This window comes from Pristiophorus japonicus, chromosome 6 (assembly GCF_044704955.1).
Source record: "Pristiophorus japonicus isolate sPriJap1 chromosome 6, sPriJap1.hap1, whole genome shotgun sequence".
Classification (NCBI taxonomy): Eukaryota; Metazoa; Chordata; class Chondrichthyes; family Pristiophoridae; genus Pristiophorus; species Pristiophorus japonicus.
Genome location: NC_091982.1, coordinates 77912311 through 77938971, shown reverse-complemented (window position 1 = coordinate 77938971; position 26661 = coordinate 77912311). Strand labels below are relative to the sequence as shown.

The 26661-nt window shown below is 45.7% G+C and overlaps 1 protein-coding gene and 3 pseudogenes across 3 annotated transcripts in view; 1 reads left to right on the top strand and 3 right to left on the bottom strand.

Annotated features, from left to right (window-relative positions):
- Nucleotides 1-26661, top strand: part of LOC139265700 (ATP-binding cassette sub-family C member 5-like) — a 315900-nt gene that overhangs the window by 102568 nt on the left and 186671 nt on the right. For all 3 annotated transcript variants that reach the window (XR_011593604.1, XR_011593603.1, XM_070882951.1), the window contains exon 5: nt 24048-24195. Coding sequence is in view for 1 of the 3 variants with exons in the window: in XM_070882951.1 (XP_070739052.1) it covers nt 24048-24195 (148 nt within the window). In the remaining 2 variants the exon portion in view is untranslated. The remainder of the gene's footprint in view (nt 1-24047; nt 24196-26661) is intronic.
- On the bottom strand, nt 13204-13434 carry LOC139266450 (U2 spliceosomal RNA; annotated as a pseudogene).
- Nucleotides 13567-13796, bottom strand: LOC139266465 (U2 spliceosomal RNA; annotated as a pseudogene).
- LOC139266329 (U2 spliceosomal RNA) lies at nt 14285-14519 on the bottom strand (annotated as a pseudogene).

The window sequence follows — 26661 nt, the reverse complement described above, 5'->3', positions numbered from 1 at the left end:
GCCTATAATTCCCTGTTTTCTCTCTCCTTCCTTTTTAAAAAAAGTGGGGTTACATTAGCTACCCTCCAATCCATAGGAACTGATCCAGACTCTATAGAATGTTGGAAAATGACTACCAATGCATTCACTTTTTCTAGGGCTACTTCCTTAAGTACTCTGGAATGCAGACTATCAGGCCCTGGGGATTTATTAGCTTTCAATCCCATCAATTTCCCTAACACAATTTCCTGACTAATAAGTTCCTCCTTTTCGCTAGACCCTCGGTCCCCTATTATTTTCAGGAGGTTATCCGTGTCTTCCTTCGTGAAGACAGAACCAAAGTATTTGTTCAATTGGTCTGCCATTTCATTGTTGCCCATTATGAATTCACCTGATTCTGACTGCAAGGGACCTACATTTGTCTTCATTAATCTTTTTCTCTTCACATATCTATAGAAGCTTTTGCAGTCAGTTTTTGTGTTCCCTCCAAGCTTACTCTCGTACTCTATTTTCCCCCTCCTAATTAAACCCTTAGTCCTCCTCTGCTGGATTCTAAATTTCTCCCAGTCCTCAGGTTTTCTGCTTTTTCCGGCCAATTTATATAGAAATATAGAAACATAGAAAATAGGTGCAGGAGTAGGCCATTCGGCCCTTCTAGCCTACACCGCCATTCAATGAGTTCATGGCTGAACATGCAACTTCAGTACCCCATTCCTGCTTTCTCACCATACCCCTTGATCCCCCCTAGTAGTAAGGACTTCATCTAACTCCTTTTTGAATATATTTAGTGAATTGGCCTCAACAACTTTCTGTGGTAGAGAATTCCACAGGTTCACCACTGGGTGAAGAAATTCCTCCTCATCTCGGTCCTAAATGGCTTACCCCTTATCCTCAGACTGTGTCCCCTGGTTCTGGACTTCCCCAACATTGGGAACATTCTTCCTGCATCTAACCTGTCTAACCCCGTCAGAATTTTAAACGTTTCTATGAGGTCCCCTCTCATTCTTCTGAACTCCAGTGAATAGAAGCCCAGTTGATCCAGTCTTTCTTGATAGGTCAGTCCCGCCATCCCGGGAATCAGTCTGGTGAACCTTCGCTGCACTCCCTCAATAGCAAGAATGTCCTTCCTCAAGTTAGGAGACCAAAACTGTACACAATACTCCAGGTGTGGCCTCACCAAGGCCCTGTACAACTGTAGCAACACCTCCCTGCCCCTGTACTCAAATCCCCTCGCTATGAAGGCCAACATGCCATTTGCTTTCTTAACCGCCTGCTGTACCTGCATGCCAACCTTCAATGACTGATGTACCATGACACCCAGGTCTCGTTGCACCTCCCCTTTTCCTAATCTGTCACCATTCAGATAATAGTCTGTCTCTCTGTTTTTACCACCAAAGTGGATAACCTCACATTTATCCACATTATACTTCATCTGCCATGCATTTGCCCACTCACCTAACCTATCCAAGTCGCTCTGCAGCCTCATAGCATCCTCCTCGCAGCTCACACTGCCACCCAACTTAGTGTCATCCGCAAATTTGGAGATACTACATTTAATCCCCTCGTCTAAATCATTAATATACAGTGTAAACAGCTGGGGCCCCAGCACAGAACCTTGCGGTATCCCACTAGTCACTGCCTGCCATTCTGAAAAGTCCCCATTTACTCCTACTCTTTGCTTCTTGTCTGACAACCAGTTCTCAATCCATGTCAGCACACTACCCCCAATCCCATGTGCTTTAACTTTGCACATTAATCTCTTGTGTGGGACCTTGTCGAAAGCCTTCTGAAAGTCCAAATATACCACATCAACTGGTTCTCCCTTGTCCACTCTACTGGAAACATCCTCAAAAAATTCCAGAAGATTTGTCAAGCATGATTTCCCTTTCACAAATCCATGCTGACTTGGACCTATCATATCACCTCTTTCCAAATGAGCTGCTATGACATCCTTAATAATTGATTCCATCATTTTACCCACTACCGATGTCAGGCTGACCGGTCTATAATTCCCTGTTATCTCTCTCCCTCCTTTTTTAAAAAGTGGGGTTACATTGGCTACCCTCCACTCCATAGGAACTGATCCAGAGTCAATGGAATGTTGGAAAATGACTGTCAATGCATCCACTATTTTCAAGGCCACCTCCTTAAGTACTCTGGGATGCAGTCCATCAGGCCCTGGGGATTTATCGGCCTTCAATCCCATCAATTTCCTCAACACAATTTCCCGACTAATAAGGATTTCCCTCAGTTCCTCCTCCTTACTAGACCCTCCAACCCCTTTTATATCCGGAAGGTTGTTTGTGTCCTCCTCAGTGAATACCGAACCAAAGTACTTGTTCAATTGGTCCGCCATTTCTTTGTTCCCCGTTATGACTTCCCCTGATTCTGACTGCAGGGGACCTACGTTTGTCTTTACTAACCTTTTTCTCTTTACATATCTATAGAAAGTTTTGCAATCCGTCTTAATGTTCCCTGCAAGCTTCTTCTCGTACTCCATTTTCCCTGCCCTAATCAAACCCTTTGTCCTCCTCTGCTGAGTTCTAAATTTCTCCCAGTCCCCGGGTTCGCTGCTATTTCTGGCCAATTTGTATGCCACTTCCTTGGCTTTAATACTATCCCGGATTTCCCTTGATAGCCACGGTTGAGCCACCTTCCCTTTTTTATTTTTACGCCAGACAGGAATGTACAATTGTTGTAGTTCATCCATGCGGTCTCTAAATGTCTGCCATTGCCCATCCACAGTCAACCCCTTCAGTATCATTCGCCAATCTATCCTAGCCAATTCACGCCTCATACCTTCAAAGTCACCCTTCTTTAAGTTCTGGACCATGGTCTTTGAATTAACTGTTTCATTCTCCATCCTAATTCAGAATTCCACCATATTATGGTCACTCTTCCCCAAGGGGTCTCGCACAACGAGATTGCTAATTAATCCTCTCTCATTACACAACACCCAGTCTGAGATGGCCTCCCCCCTAGTTGGTTCCTCGACATATTGGTCTAAAAAACCATCCCTTATGCACTCCAGGAAATCCTCCTCCACCATATTGCTTCCAGTTTGGTTAACCCAATCTATGTGCATATTAAAGTCACCCATTATAACTGCTGCACCTTTATTGCATGCACCCCTAATTTCATGTTTGATGCCCTCCCCAACATCACTACTACTGTTTGGAGGTCTGTACACAACTCCCACTAACGTTTTTTGCCCTTTGGTATTCTGCAGCTCTACCCATATAGATTCCACATCATCCAAGCTAATGTCCTTCCGAACTATTGCCTTAATTTCCTCCTTAACCAGCAATGCTACCCCACCTCCTTTTCCTTTTATTCTATCTTTCCTGAATGTTGAATACCCCTGGATGTTGAGTTTCCAGCCCTGATCATCCTGGAGCCACGTCTCCGTAGTCCCAATCACATCATATTTGTTAACATCTATTTGCACAGTTAATTCATCCACCTTATTGCGGATACTCCTTGCATTAAGACACAAAGCCTTCAGGCTTGTTTTTTTAACACCCTTTGTCCTTTTAGAATTTTGCTGTACAGTGGCCCTTTTTGTTCTTTGCCTTGGGTTTCTCTGCCCTCCACTTTTCCTCATCTCCTTTCTGTCTTTTGCTTTTGCCTCCTTTTTGTTTCCCTCTGTCTCCCTGCATTGGTTCCCATCCCCCTGCCATATTAGTTTAAATCCTCCCCAACAGCACTCGCAAACACTCCCCCTAGGACATTGGTTCCGGTCCTGCCCAGGTGCAGACCGTCTGGTTTGTACTGGTCCCACCTCCCCCAGAACCGGTTCCAATGCCCCAGGAATTTGAATCCCTCCCTGCTGCACCACTGCTCAAGCCACGTATTCATCTGTGCTATCCTGCGATTCCTACTCTGACTATCACGTGGCACTGGTAGCAATCCCGAGATTATTACTTTTGAGGTCCTACTTTTTAATTTAGCTCCTAGCTCCTTAAATTTGTTTCGTAGGACCTCATCCCTTTTTTTTACCTATGTCGTTGGTACCAATGTGCACCACGACAACTGGCTGATCTCCCTCCCTTTTTAGAATGTCCTGCACCCGCTCCGAGACATCCTTGACCCTTGCACGAAGGAGGCATACCATCCTGGAGTCTCGGTTGCGGCCGCAGAAACGCCTATCTATTCCTTTACAATTGAATCCCCTATCACTACCGCTCTCCCACTCTTTTTCTTGCCCTCCTGTGCAACAGAGCCAGCCACAGTGCCATGAACTTGGCTGCTGCTGCCCTCCCCTGATGAGTCATCCCCCCCAACAGTACCCAAAGCAGTGTATCTGTTTTGCAGGGGGATGACCACAGGGGACTCCTGCACTACCTTCCTTGCACTACTCTTCCTGCTGGTCTTCCATTCCCTAGCTGGCTGTGGACCCTTCTCCTGCGGTAAGACCAACTCGCTACATGTGATACTCATGTCATTCTCAGCATTCTCCAGAGTGAATCCACCCTCAGCTCCAACTCCGCAACGCGGACCATCAGGAGCTTGAGGTGGATACACTTCCTGCAGATATAGTCGTCAGGGACACTGGTGTCGTCCCTGAGTTCCCACATGGTACAGGAGGAGCATAACACCCGACCGAGCTCTCCTGCCATGACTTAACCCTTAGATACACTTAAATTGGCAACAACAATGTTAAAAGTTACTCACTGTTATAGAAGAGAAAAAAGAAAAGAGAAAAACTACTCACCAATCACCAGCCAATCACTTACCCTCTTGGCTGTGACGTCACCTTTTGATTTCTTTCTACTTCTTTTTTGCCTTCTCTCCCCACTGCAGCTGCACAAGTACGCCTCTCGCTGCCGCTGGGCCTTTATAGGCCTCACCAACCACGCACTCCCGCCTCTCAGACTGCCGCCGCCTCTCGCTGCCGCTGGGCCTTTATAGGCCTCACCAACCACGCACTCCCGCCTCTCGGACTGCCACCGCCTCTCGCTGCCGCTGGGCCTTTATAGGCCTCACCAACCACGCACTCCCGCCTCTCGGACTGCTGCCGCCTCTCGCTGCCGCTGGGCCTTTATATGCCTCTTTGATTTAACAATATCCCTAATTTCCCTTGTTAGCCATGGTTGAGCCACCTTCCTCTTTTTATTTTTACGCCAGACAGGGATGTACAATTGTTGTAGTTCATCCATGTGATCTTTAAATGTCTGCCATTGCCGATCCACTTTAAGTATCATTCCCTTTAAGTCTCATTCGCCAGTCTATCCTAGCCAATTCACGTCTCATACCATCGAAGTTACCTTTCTTTAAATTCAGGAACCCTAGTCTCTGAATTAACTCTGTCACTCTCCGTCTTAATGAAGAATTCTACCATATTATGGTCACTCTTCGCCAAAGGGGCCTCGCACGACCATTGCACAAGATCCAGTCTAGGATGGCCTGCTCTCTAGTTGATTCCTCAACATATTGGTCTAGAAAACCATCCCTTATGCACTCCAGGAAATCCCCCTCCACAGCACTACTGCCAGTTTGATTAGCCCAATCTATATGTAGATTAAAGTCACCCATGATAACTGCTGTACCCTTATTGCACGCGTCCCTAATTTCCTGTTTATATCATCCCCAACCTCCCTACTACTGTTTGGTGATCTGTACACAACTCCCACTAACGTTTTCTGCCCTTTGGTGTTTCTCAGCTCTACCCATATAGATTCCACTTCATCCATGCTAATGTCCTTCCTTACTGTTGCGTTAATCTCCTCTTTAACCAGTAATGCTACCCCATCTCCTTTTCCTTCCTGTCTATCCTTCCTGAATATTGAATACCTCTGGATGTTGAGTTCCCAGCCTTGGTTACCCTGGAGCCATATCTCCGTAATTCCAATTACATTATATCTGTTAACAGCTATCTGCGCAGTTAATTCATCCACCTTATTATGAATGCTCCTCACATTGAGACTCAGAGTCTTCAGGCTTGTTTTTATAACACTCTTTGTCCTTTTAGAATTATGTTGTAATGTGACCCTTTTTGATTTTTGCCCTTGATTTCTCTGCCCTCCACTCTTGTTTTTCTGCTTCCTACCTTTTGCTTCTGCCCCCTTTTTACTTACCTCTACCTCCCTGTGTAGATTCCCATCCCCCTGCCATATTAGTTTAAACCCTCCCCAACAGCACTAGCAAACACTCTGCCTAGGACATCGGTTCCAGTCCTGCCCAGATGCAGACCATGCAGTTTGTATTGGTCCCATCTCCCCCAGAACCGGTTCCAATGTCCCAGGAATTTGAATCCCTCCCCCTTGCACCATTCCTCAAGCTACGTATTTAACTGAACAATCCTGCTATTCCTACTCTGACTAGCACGTGGCACTGGTAGCAATCTTGAGATTACTACCTTTGGGTGCTACTTTTTAATTTAACTCCAAGCTCCCTAAATTCAGCTTGTAGGACCTCATCCCATTTTTTACCTATATTGTTGGTACTTATATGCACCACAACAGCTGGCTGTTCACCCTCCCCCTCCAGAATGCACTGCAGCAGCTCTGAGATATCCTTGACCCTTGCACCAGGGAGACAACATACCATCCTGGAGTCTCGTTTGCGGCCACAGAAACGCCTGTCCATTCCCCTTACAATAGAATCCCCTATCACTATAGCTCTCCCACTCTTTTTCCTGCCCTCCTATGCAGCAGAGCCACCCATGGTGCCATGAACTTGGCTGCTGCTGCATTCCCCTGATGAGTCATCTCCCCCAACAGTATCCAAAACGGTGTATCTGTTTTGAAGGGAGATGACTGCAGGGGACCCCTGCACTACCTTCCTTCCCCTGCTCTTCCTGCTGGTCACCCATTCCCTATCTTCCTTTGCCTACGGTGTGACCAACTCACTAAACGTGCTATTCATGACATCCTCAGCACCGCGGATGCTCCAGAGTGAATCCATGCGCAGCTCCAGTGCCGCAATGTGGTCTGCAGCTGGACATACTTCCTGCACACATATTATTCATGGACACTGGAAGTGTCCCTGATTTTCCACATAGCACAGGAGGAGCATTACACAGGTCTGGGCTCTCCTGCCATGAATTAACCCTTAGATTAACTTAATTTGGCAACCGTACTAAAGGCTTCCTACTGATAAGAAAAGAAAAAGAAAAAGATAAAATACTCACCAATCCACCAGGAAATCACTTACCCGCTTGGCTGTGACGTCACACTTCGATTTCTTTTTACTTCTTTGTTTCCCTCTACCCCTGCACCAGCTGGCTCCTCCGACTGCCCGAACTACCGAACTCTCAGGCCTTTTATAGGCCTCTCGATCTCCCGTTCCTCCGACTGCCTGAACTCCTGAACTCAGGCCTTTTATCGGCCTCTCGATCTTCCGCTCTTCCGACTCTATACCGGATTCTAAATGTTTACATCGGTTAAATGCTAAATAAAAACATGAGCAACAGCAAACTTATACAAGATTTTTAATAATTAATTTCATGTAATTTTGCACCAATTTCCTTTTTACTTCTTTCTGTGAGTAATGCCATGGTAGCTGCATTAATGTTAGTTACAATGGGTCCAAGTTTGTCGCCATGCATCGGAGGTGCGCTGACTTTTTAGAACAGAAACTGCGCCTAAAAGTTACCTTGCTATTCTCCCCGCAGCTGGAACGATGAAGGCCCTCGGCGTAGCACAGCGCAAGGGATGGGGGGGCGGAGCCAGAGTCCGGCACTGGAAACAGTGCCGGGACCTCTGCACATGCGCGCTAGAGTTTGCGCACATGTGCAGTAGCTCCTCGCCCCCGAATCTGTGCAGGCTGTATGGGAGCGGCCCGAAGCACGCCGTCCCTAGCCCTGGCTGAATGGGCTCCCCGCCGTGACCTGCGGGAACAGTGCCTGCTGCATTCAGCCGGGTTTACACAAAGAGTAATGACGTTGTGGAAGAAGTTGCTCGCGAGAGAGAGAGAGCAATTGAGAGTAATAAATATAAATGAGTTTAAGGTAAGTTTCTGGAGAGAAAATGATTGAAGGGTATGGGGAAAAGCTGGGTTTCTGGGGTTGAAATTATTTAAATAGGGATGGGCTTGTTCCTAAACATGTGTCTGTTCTCCCCCACCCCATGGAGTTGTGTGTTTCATTAATTTCTGAAGAAGCAATTACAATGAGCTTTCTCACAGTGGCTCACCCATTTGGGGGTTTACAATTGACCAAGAAATTAAGGATGCGTACAATGAAGGTACAGCAGTTATCATGGGCGACTTTAATCTACATATAGATTGGGCTAACCAAACTGGTAGCAGTACGGTGGGGGAGGATTTCCTGGAGTGTATTAGGGATGGTTTGCTCGACCACTATGTCGAGGAACCAACCATCCTAGACTGGGTGATGTGTAACGAGAAAGGACTAATTAGCAATCTTGTTGTGCAAGGCCCCTTGGGGAAGAGTGACCATAATATAGTAGAATTCTTTATTAAGATGGAGAGTGACACAGTTAATTCAGAGACTAGGGTCCTGAACTTAAGGAAAGGTAACTTCGATGGTATGAGACTTGAATTGGCTAGAATAGACTGGCGTATGATACTTAAAGGGTTGACGGTGGATAGGCAATGGCAAACATTTAAAGATCACATGGGGAAGGTGGCTCAACCTTGGCTAACAAGGGTAATTAGTGATCGTGTTAAATCCCAGGAAAAGGCATATAAATTGGCCAGAAAAAGCAGCAAACCTGAGGACTGGGAGAAATTTAGAATTCAGCAGAGGAGGACAAAGGGTTTAATTAGGAGGGGGAAAATAGAGTATGAGAGGAAGCTTGCTGGGAACATAAAACTGACTGCAAAAGCTTCTATAGATATGTGAAGAGAAAAAGATTAGTGAAGACAAACGTAGGCCCCTTGCAGTCAGATTCAGGTGAATTTATAATGGGGAACAAAGAAATGGCAGACCAATTGAACAAATACTTTGGTTCTGTCTTCACTAAGGAAGATACAAATAACCTTCCGGAAATACAAGGGGACCGATGGTCTAGCGAGACGGAGGAACTGAAGGAGATCCTTATTAGGCGGGAAATTGTGTTAGGGAAATTGATGGGATTGAAGGCTGATATATTCCCAGGGCCTGATGGTCTGCATCCCAGAGTACTTAAGGAAGTGGCTCTAGAAATAGTGGATGCATTAGTGATCATTTTCCAACAGTCTATCGACTCTGGATCCGTTCCTATGGACTAGAGGGTAGCTAATGTAACACTACTGTTAAAAAAAGGAGAGAGAAAACGGGGAATTATAGACCGGTTTGCCTGACATCAGTAGTGGGGAAAATGTTGGAATCAATTATTAAAGATGAAATAGCAGCGCATTTGGAAAGCAGTGACAGGATCAGTCCAAGTCAGCATGGATTTATGAAAAGGAAATCGTGCTTGACAAATCTTCTGGAATTTTTTGAGGATGTAACTAGGAGAGTGGACAAGGGAGAACCAGTGGATGTGGTGTATTTGGACTTTCAAAAAGCTTTTGACAAGGTCCCACACAAGAGATTGTTGTGCAAAATTGAAATACACGGTATTGAGGGTAATGTATTGACGTGGATAGAGAACTGGTTGGCAGACAGGAAGCAGAGAATCGCAATAAACGGGTCCTTTTCAGAATGACAGGCAGTGACTAGTAGGGTGCCGCAGGGCTCAGTGCTGGGACCCCAGCTACTTACAATATACATCAATAATTTAGATGAAGGAATTGAGAGTAATACCTCCAAGTTTGCAGATGACACTAAACTGGGTGGCGGTGTGAGCTCTGAGGAGCATGCTAAGAGGCTGCAGGGTGACTTGGACAAGTTAGGTGAGTGGACAAATGCATGGCTGATGCAGTATAACGTGAGGTTATCCACTTTGGTGGCAAAAACGCGAAGGCAGAATATTATCTGAATGGCGGCAGATTAGGAAAAGGGGAGGTGCAATGAGACCTGAGTGTCATAGTACATCAGTCATTGAAGGTTGGCATGCAGGTACAGCAGGCGGTGAAGAAGGCAAATGTTATGTTGGCCTTCATAACTAGGGGATTTGAGTATAGGAGCAGGGAGGTCTTACTGCAGCTATAGAGGCCTTGGTGAGGCCTCACCTGGAGTATTGTGTTCAGTTTTGGTCTCCTAATCTGAGGAAGGACGTTCTTGCTATTGAGGGAGTGCAGCGAAGGTTCACCAGACTGATTCCCGAGATGGCAGGACTGACATATGAGGAGAGACTGGATCGACTGGGCCTGTATTTACTGGAGTTTAGAAGAATAAGAGGGGATCTCATAGAAATATATAAAATTCTGACGGGACTGGACAGGTTAGATGCAGGAAGAATGTTCTCGATGTTGGGGGAATCCAGAACCAGGGGTCACAGTCTAAGGATAAGGGGTAAGCCATTTAGGACCAAGATGAGGAGAAACTTCTTCACTCAGAGAGTTGTTAACCTGTGGAATTCTCTACCGCAGAGTGTTGTTGATGTCAGTTCGTTAGATATATTCAAGAGGGAGTTAGATATGGCCCTTACGGCTAAAGGGATCAAGGGGTATGGAGAGAAAGCAGGAAAGGGGTACTGAGGTGAATGATCAGCCATGATATTGAATGGTGGTGCAGGCTCCTGCACCTATTTTCTATGTTTCTATGTTTCTAAGCTAAAAATGTATTGTTGTGCAGACAGCTTCAAATAATTTAATAAACTATACAAAAGTCACTTGAGCGTGTAAAGATCCTGTGCTCCTGGATATTTTAAAGTACTCTATGCAGCATTTATCTCCACCTACCTGTTGCGTGTAGATTTGTGTTAGTTTACCTAGGATTCTGTAAAAGCAATCAGTATGTTAAAGGAGGGGCAGTTCTGAAGCACGTCTGATTTAGCAATGTATGAAGCTGTAAGCTTGTAATCCAAGACGTACGTTCGGAGGAACTGGCTGAAATAGTCGGTTGTGATTAGGCATGTCAACAGTTAATTCGCAAATTTACTACGTCAAAAAATAGTTTTGGTGTGGGATGGTGCAATCATTTTCAAAACATTATAGTGATTGATTTATTAGTTGATTTATTGATTTTTGATTTATTTATCATTTATTATTGATGATGGCTCTTTATTTGTAAAAGTGAAGTGTTTAATGCTTATAAGCTTCCCTTCCCCCTGCCCCCCCGCCCCACCACCACCCCTATCTTTCGTTCCCTACGCCTAATTTCTAAAGTGTAGGCAAGGTTTTTCTGAGCGTACAAAAATCTACACTTACTCCATTCTAAGTTAGTTTGGAGTAAGTTTTCGCTGCCTAAACTTGCAAAACAGGCGTAAGTGGCTGGACACGCCTCCTTTTGAAGAAAAGACTTTTCTAAAATGAAACTATTCTAACTCACTAGAACTGGAGCAAACTAAATGCCGAGAAATGCAATTTCAAAGATGCTCCATTCTAAACTAGTTGCTCCAAAAAAATAGGAGCAACTCAGGCCGAAACTTGAGCCCCTATCTCCCTTACCTATGTTACCAAAAATATATTACAGAATATTGTGAAAGAATGAAAATTTCAGGGCTGAGACTCTTATTGTTTTGGGCAGGTTTTGCATTTACTGTAAAATATAAAACACCAGGGGCCAGAACCTCCACTTTTTTTGCATGCTTAACGCCCACTTAACGCCCATTTTACCGCTGAAATGACGTATAACGCCCATATATCGCCCATCTTGGCACAAAATAGAAAGTGGCGGGCATTTTTTGGAAACTTATCGCTGAGCGTTACTTTCCCCATTTGCTTAACGGCGAGAAAGAATATTATCGCCCGCCCACTTTTTTGGGGCGTAATCAGCAGAATGGGCGAATCGCCCAGCATTACTTTCCGCGCGGATTTAACAGTGAGATTCAATATTAACGTCCGCCCACTGTTTTTTGTCGTAAGGAGCATATTTACCCAAATTAGCGACCATGGAGATCAACCATCGTCAATTTCACCATCTCGCACACATATCGCCCACAATATCGCTCGCTCAAAAAAACGCCCACAAAAAGTGGAACTAACCGGAATGAATCACATGTCGCGTACTTTAAAAGGCTGCTGTGCTTCAACCTCGGCGGAGTTCGGATGTACTGTGCAGGCCGTTGGAGTTGATGTGAACATCTCTAAAAACATCTTGACCACACTGTGACCGATTGGAATTGAAGAGGTGTGCTCGTCGGGACATTCCTTGTTTGTGTGCAATCGGTGGAAAACAGAGAGCTGCTACAATGGGGCCTGTCCTTTCTCACCCTCTATTGGTGACCAAATACATGCAGCAGACTCGACATCGCCGAAGGAACGTTCCACTGCATTATGTGCCCAATGTACGAAGTGACAGACAGATGAGGAGGACGAGATGTTACACCCCCTGCAAGTACAAGGAGAAGCATTCTTACCTCAACTTGCCCGACACCACCTGCCTTCGAAGACTGCTGCTTCCACAAAGAGGTTCTCACTGAGGTATGCCAGCTGATAAGGGCAGATCTGCAGCCTGCCAGCACCATCAGAACTGCACTGTCCATCGAGGTCAAAGTCACTGCGGCACTGTCGTTCTACGCGTCGAGTTCTTTTCAGGCCACAGCTGGGGACATTTGTGGACTTTCTCAGCATGCCACACATCGCTGCATCAGAAAGGTCACTGAAGGTCTGTATGCAAGCAGGAGGGACTTGATCAGCTTCCTTATGACCAGGGAGGCACAGAGTGAGAGGGCTCTAGGTTTCTCCAGAATTGCAAACTTCCCCAAGGTGCAGGGAGCAATAGACTGTATGCACATCGCGATGCGGGCACCTTTTCAGGATGCTGAGGTTTTCAGGAACCGTAAGGGATTCCACTCCCTGAATGTCCGACTGGTTGTTGACCACCAGCAAATTATACTGGCAGTGAATGCTCAATTTCCAGGCAGCATCCATGATGCTCACATCCTGCGTGAGAACACTGTATCTGACTTGTTTACCAATTAGCCACAAGGTCAATGCTGGATGCTTGGGGACAAAGGATATGGCCTCGCCACCTGGCTGATGACCCCCCCTGCGTGACACCCACACCGAGGCCAAGAGGCGATATAACAAGAGCCACAGAGCAACTTGCAATATCGTAGAGAAAACCATTGGAGTGCTGAAGCAGCGCTTTAGATTTTTTTTTTTTTTTTTTTTTAATTAATAAATTCGTAGCCAATCGTTTCCAATTCTTTGTCAAGTCACAAACGCCAGAGGTCACCCTGCACCAGTCAAGGATCACTCTGCGCCAATGCTCTTAGCCAAAAGGCCTAGAGCCACTGCACCGTTCCTGGAAGTACTGCAATACCAGGTTCGTGCCATGGAGGTGGATGGGTCAGGTCCCCCACACACCTCCGTGGAGGTGGATGGGTCAAGCCATCCCACCCACCTCCTGTTTACAAAAATGTAAGCATATACCTTCCTGACCAGGGAGAAACCACCCGGAAGTCATGGTGGCTGGTCAGGTTAGTTATGCAGATCTTAGCCAAAAGGCCGAGAAGCGCTTTAGATTTTTTTTTTTTTTTAAATTCATGTCCAATCGTTATCCAATCGTTACAATTCTTTGTCAAACGCCAGAGGTCACCCTGCACCAGTCAAGGATCACTCTGCGCCAATGCTCTTAGCCAAAAGGCCTAGAGCCACTGCACCGTTCTTGGAAGTACTGCAATACCAGGTTCGTGCCATGGAGGTGGATGGGTCAGGTCCCCCACACACCTCCGTGGAGGTGGATGGGTCACCAATCCCACCCACCTCCTGTTTACAAAAATGTAAGCATATACCTTCCTGACCAGGGAGAAACCACCCGGAAGTCATGGTGGCTGGTCAGGTTAGTTATGCAGATCTTAGCCAAAAGGCCGAGAAGCGCTTTAGATTTTTTTTTTTTTTTTTAAATTCATGTCCAATCGTTATAATTCTTTGTCAAACGCCAGAGGTCACCCTGCACCAGTCAAGGATCACTCTGCGCCAATGCTCTTAGCCAAAAGGCCTAGAGCCACTGCACCGTTCCTGGAAGTACTGCAATACCAGGTTCGTGCCATGGAGGTGGATGGGTCAGGTCCCCCACACACCTCCGTGGAGGTGGATGGGTCACCAATCCCACCCACCTCCTGTTTACAAAAATGTAAGCATATACCTTCCTGACCAGGGAGGAACCACCCGGACGTCATGGTGGCTGGTCAGGTTAGTTATGCAGATCTTAGCCAAAAGGCGAGAAGCGCTTTAGATTTTTTTTTTTTTTTTTTTTATAAATTCGTAGCCAATCGTTTCCAATTCTTTGTCAAATCACAAACGCCAGAGGTCACCTTGCACCTGTCAAGGATCACTCTGCGCCAATGCTCTTAGCCAAAAGGCCTAGAGCCACTGCACCGTTCCTGGAAGTACTGCAATACCAGGTTCGTGCCATGGAGGTGGATGGGTCAGGTCCCCCACACACCTCCGTGGAGGTGGATGGGTCAACCCTCCCCACCCACCTCCTGTTTCCAAAAATGCAAGCATATACCTTCCTGACCAGGGAGAAACCACCATGAGGTCATGGTGGCTGGTCAGAAACGGTACTACACTTGATCTTAGCCAAAAGGCCGAGAAGCGCTTTAGATGCCTGGACCACTCAGGAGGCAAGCTCCAAAACTACCCTGAGCAAGTAGCTCAAGTCGTGGTGGTGTGCTCCATGCTACACAACTTGGCTATCAGGAGGGGACAAGAATTGCCTGATGAGTCTGACAGTCCACCTCACCAGAGAGAGGAAGAGCAGGACGAGAAGGCGGACGCTGACACCGGCCCAGACAATCAGGCTGACGCTGAAGCCATGCCCCTACACCCCCTGTAGACTGCATGAAAGGGCCCATGGTGGCATGATAGCTGCAAGAGCCTTTTGTCAGGGGCTCATCAATGATCGCTTTGCCTGAAAGAACGTTGGTGTTATTTACAAGGCTGACCTGCTGGGTGTACAGGTCATTCATCAATGGTGGGCATCACCTTGGTGACAGTTAAAGTTTAAATTGATTGAAGTTAAGTGTGATTATACCCTTCAATGTAAAGGAATCACCAGCGTGTAATGGTGCAGCTATCTGAGCCAATGTGCTACAAGGTTTTGTTAAATAAAAAACATTTAAACCGAACATTAGTCTGAAATTATCAGTATTTCTGTACAAACCAACCCTTTCCCCCCTCCCCCGCTTCTCCTCCCCACCTCTACCCCTTCCCCTTACCCTCCTGACTCCAAGCCGTCTGGCCGAGGAGGTCCTCAGGCGATTCTTCATTGGCGGGGAGGTGGGAGGGTGACGGCTGAAGCGCTGCTTGGACGGATACGGGAGAGGACGGTCCCGAGGTGGGAACGTGCTCCGAGCCATACGTAAGATGTTGCTGCTAGCTCTCGTGTGTGGTTGGCAATGGGAGTGCGTCACCTTGGGGTGCAGCGCGGTGCTCCGGGACCACTGGGAACCCTCTGCCACCAGTGTTCCTGGCTATCAGCTCCAGGGCCTCCTCCATCCCTTCCATTTTATTTCTTATTTGTTGGACAAAAACTCAGTGCCAACTATGTTCTTGGTGCTTAGTAGGCTTTTTGCTGCTGGTGAATCTCCGTCGTTCCTCCCACAACAGCCAAACAAGCACACACCACAGCCACACACGCTTTCAGTGCTTCTGAGCTCTCTCTCTGTCTCCTCTTCTGCGCATGTTATGGTGACCCTTGACCTCCAGAATCGCAGGAATCGAGTGTTGCCATGCCGTTGCTAAGGACGGCCACACTTTATGCAGAAGGTCAAAAAAATGTAACACTACCGCCCATTTGATATCGCTCGCGATAACGCCCATTTTCAAAAATGTATGCTAGGTGTTTTGAGAATGGGCGAGAAGCCGGTGATCTGAAAACCCATTTTTAATGCCCATTTTTGGGCAATAAGCACAAAAGTGGAGGTTCTAGCCCCAGAACTTTGCTTCAGTTACCTCAACATTCAGATTGAAAAGTTTTACAGTGAGTGATTGCTGAGGTGGGGAAAATAAGTTGTCTTTTACAGCATGTGAATTTCCCACATTTAAACTGAGATTTTAAACTTCAAAGGGGCTGAAATTGGTCTACATACTGCCCCCTATCACCTTCCTACCATCCAAAAATGTGATTTTGGTAAAAAAAAACCTACATACCGCTCGGCGGAATATTCGTCATTGACATACCGCTGAGTGATATGCACACCGTCTGCCGTGCGTGGCCGCCTGCATAACGCCCACAAAGTCCGATTTTCAGCACATACCGCCGGCAAAGCACTGGAGCTGCATACTGTAGTGTATGGAGAAAGAGTCAGACTGAACACTGTGAGCTCAAAGTAAAGTATGACCGTAGTCTTTTATTGCAGGTCTCCAGAGTGCCTCTCCAACCTGTGAAGCCTCCTTAAATACCTGTGCTCCCAAGGGATTATGGGATCCCTTGGGACACCGGGGAATGATCCCTCTGGTGGCTGTACGGAGTAAATACAAATCCACATATATAACACATACCGTCCTGGAAAAGGTGGTTTTATGCGATGTTAAGTGGGCGGGAATGGACGGTAGTGCTCGGAGCCGCCATTTTTAAATCAGGAACAGTCAGCTAAAGTAGCACCTCTGTATTTCTGAGGTGAACAGTGATTTTATAGTGCGATTTAGTGGAAAAGGTATTTTTATTGTTGCTGAGTATTTTAGTTATATTTTTTTCATTGAAAAATATTGTGGAGATTTAAAAAGAATGGGCCCTGTGCTATCTCAGCCTGTATTGCTGACAAGCTGTCTAATGGAGGAACCAGATGGTGAGAAGGTTTATTGAGCAGAGTTAAAAGGCTAATGGAGGAGGTTGCATACTGAGGAGGAGGAGGAGGCCTTACCCGCAACGGATTTTCAGGGAGAAGCGCTCATACTTGGACCTGACCGATTGACAGTGCGTTCGAAGGCTGTGCTTCCGAATAGAGGTGATCAATGAGATTTGCCAGCTCATTAAGGCAGACCTGCAGCCCAGTACCAGCAACATTACTGCACTCTCTGTCGAGATGAAGGTGACTGCGACACTTTCCTTTTATGCATGTCGCACTTTTCAGGCATCAGCTGGGTACAGATGCTGTATTTCTCAGCATGCTACTCATTGTTGCATTCGAGATGTAACCGAAGTACTGTATGCATGCCGGATGGAATTTATAAACTTCCCAATGATCAGGGAGGCACAAAGTGACAGGGCTTTAATATTTGCACGCATTGCCAGCTTCCCCAAGGCGCAGGGTGCTATTGACTGCATCCATATTGCCCTGCAAGCACCATTACAGGAGGCGGAGATGCACCAAAACCGTAAGGGATTTCACTCCCTCAACGTGCAGCTCGTATGCGACCATACACTGCGCTTATTGGCAATGAATGCCTACTTTCCAGGGAACATCCATGATGTGCACATCTTGCATGAGAGCACTGTGTCTGACCTGTTGAAGTCTGAGCCACAAGGTAAATGCTGGATGCTGGGGGACAAAGAGTACAACCTCGCCACCTGGCTGTTGACCCCCCTGCGGAACCCTCACACAGAAGCCGAGCAACGATATAAGAGCCGTATAGCCACATGTAATATAATTGAAAAGACAATTGGAGTGCTGAAGCAGCGCTTGCGATGCTTGGACCACTCGGGAGGTAGGCTGCAATACCACCCTGAGCAGTTCACAGTGCTGTGCTGCATGTTGCATAATTTAGCAATCACCATCATCTTCATACGCGGTCCCTCGAACGAAGATGACTTGCTTCCATGAGTTCACAGGTGTTTCGATGAAGGACCCGATGTTCCAGTCCTGAACTCTAATTGAGGAGGTGGAAGATGCCTGTGCGTGAATTTTTTTTAACGTGTGGTGACCGTTGCACACCAGCCACCACACGGGCTTGACAGAGCTAGGTCTTGGTCCAGTGGCAAGGATTAATCAAGACGACTGGAGACCTGCTCTGCTGCACGGACCTAGCGCGCACACAAAGCGCAGTGTGGGCTGGCCCGTGCTGCCCTGGGCCCTCGGCTCTTCTGGGCCCCGTACCCTCATCTGTCGCACCTCCACCACGATCTCTTGCCGCTCCTCCGCCATAAACATTCACCGCATCGCGCCACAAACACTCGCCGCTCATCCGCCCCGACCTTCCCACTCCTCCGTACCTAGACCCTCCCGATGTTCCTGCCCACGCTCCAAAACGGCGACCAGGGTTTTGATGATGTCACCCAGTCGCCCATCTCAAAATCGTCGCACACTTGGTTTAGCAATCATACGGGACAGGAATTGCCACAGGGGACTGCGGGACCACCTGAGGAGAGAGTGCAGGAGACGGAGGAGGAAGAAGAGGAAAATGAGGGGCAGGAGGATGACGAGGACCTTCCAGATGAACCCATGGCACCACCGCCCCCCCCCCCCCACCCCCCGCCCCCGCAACACCCCAGTGGAGGGCACGCAGAGCGTATGCCACTGCAAAATTGTTACGTCAGCAGCTCATAAATTAATGATTTGCTTGAATGTGGGGAGCTGCGTTTTGGGATCCTGATGACTGTTACCCCTAAAGTTTGACCCTGTACAGGAGTGCTTAAATTCAATTCAATTCAAACGTTTTTGTAAAAATCTCAAAAATATAAAACTTTGTAAAACTTAGAACTGTAAAACAATTGTAACAATTTTAACAACTTTAATCAAAACTTTAACAACTTTAATAACAACTTTTACAAATCAAACTTTAATTATTTAATTAACAAGAACAACAAAAAGACCCTCTACTGTCCTCGGCCTCGTCCTCAAACGGGTGCTACACCACCCTTGGGACTATTCCTCCCTTTCTTACTCCCGCCCTTCCCTTTCCCACTGTCCCTGAGCCCGGACCTCCCCGTGGTGTTACCAAACCGGCGTGCAGCACCACACCCCGAGTGCTGTTGCTGTTGTTGGGGGCCAGATATTGCAGGTGCAATAAATGGGGCCTCAGGAGACGCTCGTGATGTGGAAGGCATGGCTTCAGAGCTGGAAGATGATGTCAGTTCCCCACCCTCAGGTGGTGTCGACCTGACTACTATGGCACGGGGGGGGTTCCGCGCCATGTCCCAATCCCGTCGATTGCCGCATGGCTTCCACGGAGTTGGTGGTCCGCTCCATTTCGGTGATCATACGCGACATATCCTCCGGTCGCCGCTCTAGTAGAGCCGCGATGTTTGCAGCTATCATAATCATGGCCTTGAGCAGCTCTCAACCTATGTCGACGCTGGCCTGTGACAGATGCACCATGTCCTGGTACACACCTACAGCAACCGACCTTTGCTGCACCAACCTCCGTCGCTGCGGCAAAGACGCTGCAACACTGGGGGTGCCTTGCGGCACACCACTTGGTCCCACAGAATCAGAGGAATCCCCTGAATACACACTCCGTGATGGAGGATGTTACACCTGGCCCACGTGGAGCTGGTGTATCCTCCTCCGTCTCCATCCCCACCTCCACCGGATCCAGGATCAGTGGCTCTTCCTCTTCATCTTCCTCTTCATCTTCCTCATCTCTGCCAGTGGTGAAGTCAGGAGAGGGCTGGGGAACATCAGAGGTGGAGGCAGTGGGTCTCTCTGTGTCAGTGTGGTCTGAATCATCCGAGTCTGGAAGTACAAAACAACATTTTTAAAAACTTGGCACCAGGGGAGGGGTCAGGGTTACTTGAGTACATAGTAGAGTGACTTATCACAGTCTTACTTAAATGTCCACCACTGCTGCAGTACTGCATTACATATCGCAGACAGACAATACATATATGCATTGCATTACATGCCCCCAACATTGCAGTACATCACGAGGCCAACATTACAGTGCAATAAACTTACATTGCATTACATCAGGCCAACAGTACAGTTACAGTTACATTACATGACATGAGAGGACCGCAACACAAACCGGGGATTGTATTCAACTTGCCATCCTGTGTGAGTGGGTCAGCTCCAATGCCATTGGTTGCACGGTTACTATCCCCAACCAGGGACAGGGCACGGTTCTCGATGTCAGTCAGAGGCTCTTGGGTTGTGGGTCCTTCCCCCGTACACTGCTGATCGGCTGCTATTGCAGATGTCTTCTTTTGCAGAAAGTAAAGTAAATCAAAGTAAAAATCTTCAATCCATTTAATACTGTAAACACTCAGGGTCACACACATAAACACACATTAAAAATCACACCATTAATCCTTTTGTCATTGCCTGAAAGCACAAATATATTACATAACTTTAAGATAAATAACATCATCTGTGTGACACGGAACCTACATTTACATGGTACATAGCACATGATGGGGGTGCATAGATAAAATCATTACTTACTCTCCTCTTACGGCACCTTTCCCCGGTGCGTACCACGGTACTTTTGGAGGACACAACCTCCCCGATCTCGTCCATATCCTGTTGTACTCCTTTGGGGGGGCTTTCCACGACCACCCTTTGTTAGCTCGGAGTACCTCTCTGTAATATTCTCGAGAAGGGCAGGTAACTCCGTCTCGTCGAAGGCGGACGCCCTCAACCTCCCAACCTTTTCGATGTTCCTGCGCTTGGATTTTTTTTTTACATTTCTATAATATTTCTGTTGTTATGATTTTTACTTTGTAAAATATGTCTTATTCTTCAAACTGTAGAATTATTAGTTGTTATGAATATTTTTTAACTCTGCAATGTGTTTTAAAGTAACTACCCATCATCTAGCTTGCACTCCTTCTCACTCTCTCTCCCTCCCTCCTCTTCAAGTCACTGCACATGCGCTGGTGACCCCTGACCCCCGAAATCGCGGGTAAAACACTTCTATGAAAAAAAACGAGAAAAAAAAAATCACGCCTGCGCAGTTCAGTGCCGCACCGTCCATCGAAGAGAAAGTCGATCTGGATCGACTACCAGGTTACATACCGCCCACTGCAGACCGCTGACATACCGCCGACATAATGGCGCAAACATTTTGACAATTTTGTCCTCTTCGGTCTCGGCAGCATGCTAGCATACCGCCGAGAAATGGGCGACCTTATGCATCAACCAATTTCGGGCTCGAAGAGTTCTGTTGCATTATGGGCACACATCCTTTACTGCTGGTTAATACAGTCGTACTCCACAAGTTTTCGGTTTTTTTTGCATTTGTCTCGAATCATCACATACTCTGTGTGCTTGTAAGGATTTTGAGTCAAATAATGTCACTTTAATGAAGGTTGTGCAGGTTATTTTATGCATTATAAATGGTTGATCAAATGTACAGAACACAAACATTTGATATTGACTAGTTAATAATATCCATTGGCCTATCTATTGCTTAGACTGTTTTGCCAGCTGTTCTGACATGCTGAAACAGCTCTCCATTTACCTGTTCAGCTTTTGTCGTGAGTTTGGTGGTTGATATCAGTTACCAATGCCTACTTTCTTGCTCCAAAACTGCTTGGTCATAGCTTTCAAACAGATAGCATGGTAATATATATGTATATAGCACAGCGCAGCAACACTTCTGTTCGTTGATTCTTTTCCCCACAAGGTAATTGTGAGAATTGGACATGTGAGTTAACATCATAAGGGATAACATTGGTAGAATGTTTGCTTATTGTTCCCTTGACATTAGTTTTTTAAATGAAGAAAAGCAAATCTTTAGGTCTTAAATGCATTCGGGCACAATCTTTTGACCTTTGGGGCCATCCTAAGTCAATGATCCTCTGAGGCAGAAGCAGAGAGATGTATTTTCCATTCCCTGCATGAGAACAAAAATTCAAAAAGATAGATTTGCAACAGTGAAGGGTTTTAAAATATTTTCCTCTTAAATCTTTTTTGTGCATTTTTAAAAATGTTTAATTTTTATTGTTTGTTTTAAAAATCCACTTTTCTTCCAATATGCTCTCTGACTCCTCTCTTGAATGCGCTGACTACTTAATTAGGTATAATTCCACGATGCCAGATGGTATCTAGTTGACTTGGGACATTTGCCAGGCTATTTGATTGTTGGAGGCATTACGGCCAAACATGATCCTGCCCTCATCCGACATCCATACACACACATTTTCTAGCAGAGTCACTGGTTAGGATTGGGAATGCTGGCTAATTTCTCCAGCTCCTGTCTCCCCCCGCCCTCCACTCCCCCCCAAAAATCTAGGGGCACTGAAACCCATGTGTTGCCCTGATTGAAACTAGCTAATTCAGCTCAAACTGAGAACCATGCTGGGACCCCTTGATCTGTATGGCTTAGTAGTATACTAGTCCATCAAGGGAACTGCAATCATTAACTTTCCCTTAACGTTTAGCTAGCCCTTCTTCAGTTATTTTTGACATTTCGGGGCCGAATTCTAGATTATTCATAGCATACACTGTACAACTCAATTGGTTGGGATTGCCACTTGTCCATTGTTCGGCTGGAGGTCTGTATTTTTTTTTAAGAGTATTTATGTGTTTTTAAGTTTAAACCAGATAGGAAAAGAAAAGTCAATCTGTTGAGTGTGTGGCCTATCATTTTTCAGGACCAAACATGATCTTAGCATTGGTAATTTACATTCACTATGGAGACACCAAGTTTGGAGTTTTCCTGTTTGAAATCCCATGCTTATGTGAGAGTTAATTTGGAGCACTTGACTTCTTGCCTGAATCTCATTCGGGCTCTGAGAACTGGGATAAGCTGAAAGTGATGAGGTGATGTGGAAGCTCTGGTACGAGGCAGGAGATCAAGGGTAAACCCTGTGGCAGCAAAGCCATCACTGAGAGTGGCCAAGTTCAGGAGTAGCTCCCAAGCAGCTCATCCTCATCAATAACATGGGTAAGAACAGACCCCAGTTCTTTCCTTATAACATTCACTTAGAGGCTTGTAGCTCCGGGATATTGATCACGTCTGATTCATTGTGTTAAATTTTTCCATTTTACAAATACATCACATATTACAGCACCATAGTTCTTCCAGATAGTCTCTTAAAGATGTAGTATTATAAGCTTTAATTTTTATAATACATTTTTATGTGAATTTTATGCTGATCAAAATTAAGGACACCAATCGTGCGGCCAAGGGTACAATTTTGACAGTAATTTCTGTGACTCAAAACTGCATCGCATAGAATAAATTTTCACTCCCAGCACAGAGCTTAAGATGGAAACTTCTGTGGAACCATCTGCCCTCTGCACTTCTGGCAGGTAATGCTCCACAGTGGAAGCATGAGTTTATAAAATTATCCCATGTTAGCACAAACATGTCCTCACTTATTGCCTTTGGACTTGGCAGAAAGTCGCAGGCCTATAATTGCTGCTGTCATTTCTATATCATTCATCTTTTCAGAGAAGGCCAAAGAAACCTGGAATGACGTCTCAATACCTAGCACAATACTTAGAAAGACTTGCATTTATATAGCGCCTTTCATGATCACTGGCCATCCCAAAGCGCTTTACAGCCAATGAAGTAGTTTTTGAAGTGTAATCACTGTTGTAATGTAGGAAACACAGCAGCCAATTTGTGCACAGCAAGCTCCCACAAACAGCAATGTGATAATAACCAGATGATTATATTTTTTAGTAATGTTGATTGAGGGAAAAATATTGGCCATGACATCGGGGATAACTCCTCTGTTTTTCTTCAAAATAGTGCCATGGACCCTATGTCCACCTGAGAGCAGATGGGGCCTTGGTTTAAGGTCTCATCCGAAAGAGGTCTCAGCCCTCCCTCAGCACTGCACTGTCAGCCTAGATTTATTACTCAAGTCTCTGTGGGGGGGGGACTTGAACCCACAGTCTTCCTACTCAGAGGTGAGGGTGCTACCCACTGAGGCACAGCTGACGCTCAATATGTAGTGCTATCCCAGAATTATTCTGTTTGGATTGTAATCCAATTGGAATGCGAGTTCAAGCTCTGTGCAGGTCATATGCTAGCAAAGCTGCCTCGAAGTGGTTTCAGTAAGCAGAACCATAAGCTTTTGTGTCATGACCAAATACCCAATATAGATTATATGACAGACTTTAAAAGATTTTTATACAAAGATACTTTTTAATTTGTATTATAAAATTACCTGTACTAATTCATAAAGCATTTATGTTGTTTTAAAACATCCTGTTTAATTTTATTTTAAAAATCACTTAAGTATATCCTGTCTAGTTTGTTAATCTATTCAATTCTGTTGATTGTTAATGCAGATTTGAGAAGCTATGGCAAGATGAACTGAAGCAACATGGACCAGAGAAGGCCTCACTGGGGCGAGTAGCATGGCGGTTCTGTCAAACAAGAGCTTTCATCGCTGTTGGTTGTCTGATGATTACAATGCTAGCTAGCTTTGTTGGTCCTGTGAGTGATATTTCCTTTGATAAACTTTCTGAAACATGAGTTATATTGTGTGGTTCACTTGAACTAGATACTACAAGAGAGTATCAATATTAATTTGGGATAGTCCACCATATTAAGCACATCAATACTTTCAAGATGTAAAATGTCTTTATTATGGACTGTGACAGCTGGATTTAAATCAATTTTCTTTCAAAACACTAAAGAAATGTCGAAAGATAGATATTGCGTCTCTATTTCATTTTTGCCTTTAGGTTCTTGTTTTACTGGAGCAGATCAGACTACTGCTAATGATTAAACTGCAGTAAGTCTTTGTAAGGGCACCTTTTAAAAATCTACTTGACAGTCTAGCTGAATTAAATAACTTGCTTCTTAATAATAAGGAATCAATTATTCATTGGAGCAAAATAAGTATGAATCATAGCACATTCAAATGTAAAGAAGCAAGGCTGTTGGAATGTTTGTGGAACTCTTACTGAGAATTCTGAGGTACTTGAAGGTTGGAGATTGCCTTGCTATCTGCAACAGTACAGGTATTCTGTATGTTTTTCTTATTGTTTGATGGAATTTTATTAATTTTACAGACCAGACAAGAAAATAAATATTTATTTTCCAGGCAGCCTTTATGCTCTGATTTTGGATAAAATATAATCTGTACTTTTTACTGAGATTGATTTGAATTTATTGGCAGACTGGTTTTAATTGGAGTATAAATAAAATAAGAAACTCACTAGTGACTGAAGTGCTTCCTTGATCTGTGAATTTTGTACAATACTACAGTAATTATGGGCCCAAGTTTCGGGCCGCGCCTAGAACAGCGCAGCCCCGACCTGGACGCCCGTTTTTTGCGCCACAAAGTGCGCCTAAAAAAAACTTACAGATTCTCCGGCTCCCTGCTGGTCCTCTGGAGCTGTGGGGGGCGGAGCTAGGTCCCTGCGCTGAAAACAGTGCCGGGACCTCTGCACATGTGCGCTACAGTGGGCGCGCATGTGCAGTAGCTCCAGGCGCCCAAAACTATGTGAGAGGGGCCCGAAGCATGCAGCCCCTAGCCCTGGCCGAATGGCCTCACTGGGGCTGCGTGCATAAGGCTGCCTCCCACGCCCAGCTCCTGCTTCCTCCCGACCCGACTCACAAAAACCATGCCAAAATTTGCAGGCCACAGGAATGTGGGAAGGGAGGACCTTGAGACAATCACTATCACTAGGGGGGTAGTGCTGGACAGGCTAATGGGACTGAAGGTAGACAAGTCCCCTGGTCCTGATGAAATGCATCCCAGGATATTAAAAGAGATGGCGGAAGTTATAGCAGATGCATTCGTTATAATCTACCAAAATTCTCTGGACTCTGCGGAGGTACCAGCGGATTGGAAAGCAGCTAAATGTAACGCCTCTGTTTAAAAAAGGGGGCAGGCAAAAGGCAGGTAACTATAGGTCGGTTAGTTTAACATCTGAAGTGGGGAAAATGCTTGAAACTATCATTAAGGAAGAAATAGCGGGACATCTAGATAGGAATAGTGCAATCAAGCAGACGCAGCATGGATTCATGAAAGGGAAATCATGTTTAACTAACTTACTGGAATTCTTTGAGGATATAACGAGCATGGTGGATAGAGGTGTACCGATGGATGTGGTGTATTTAGATTTCCAAAAGGCATTCGATAAGGTGCCACACAAAAGGTTACTGCAGAAGATAAAGGTACGCGGAGTCAGAGGAAATGTATTAGCATGGATAGAGAATTGGCTGGCTAACAGAAAGCAGAGAGTCGGGATAAATGGGTCCTTTTCCGGTTGGAAATCAGTGGTTAGTGGTGTGCCACAGGGATCAGTGCTGGGACCACAACTGTTTACAATATACATAGATGACCTAGAAGAGGGGACAGACTGTAGTGCAACAAAATTTGCAGATGACACAAAGATTAGTGGAAAGCGGGTTGTGTCGAGGACTCAGAGACTGCAAGGAGATTTGGATAGTTAAAGTGAATGGGCTAAGGTTTGGCAGATGGAATACAATGTCGGAAAGTGTGAGGTCATCCACCTTGGGAAAAAAAACAGTAAAAGGGAATATTATTTGAATAGGGAATATTATTTGAATGGGGAAAAATTACAACATGCTGTGGTGCAGAGGGACCTGGGGGTCCTTGTGCATGAAACTCTTTTGGAGTTTACCTGTAAAACATAAACATTAATCGGTGCCACCCGACCTAGATGACACACCAGACATTTACAAGGCCCCTTTTTTTTTTTCTTTTTTGTGTTTTTTTTTGTGTTTTTCTTTTTTTTTTGGGCACTAAAATCAAATTTTTTTTTCCTCCAGTGCCCCCTATAAAAGGGGAGGGGGGCACTAAAAGCACCGGCAATTAAAACAAATTAAACTTTAAAACGTAAAATCAAATTAAAATTTGGTTGCCGGGCGTGATGATGCACTCCAGTCCCTCCGGTGCCCACCTCTCGCGGAAGGCCGCGAGCGTAC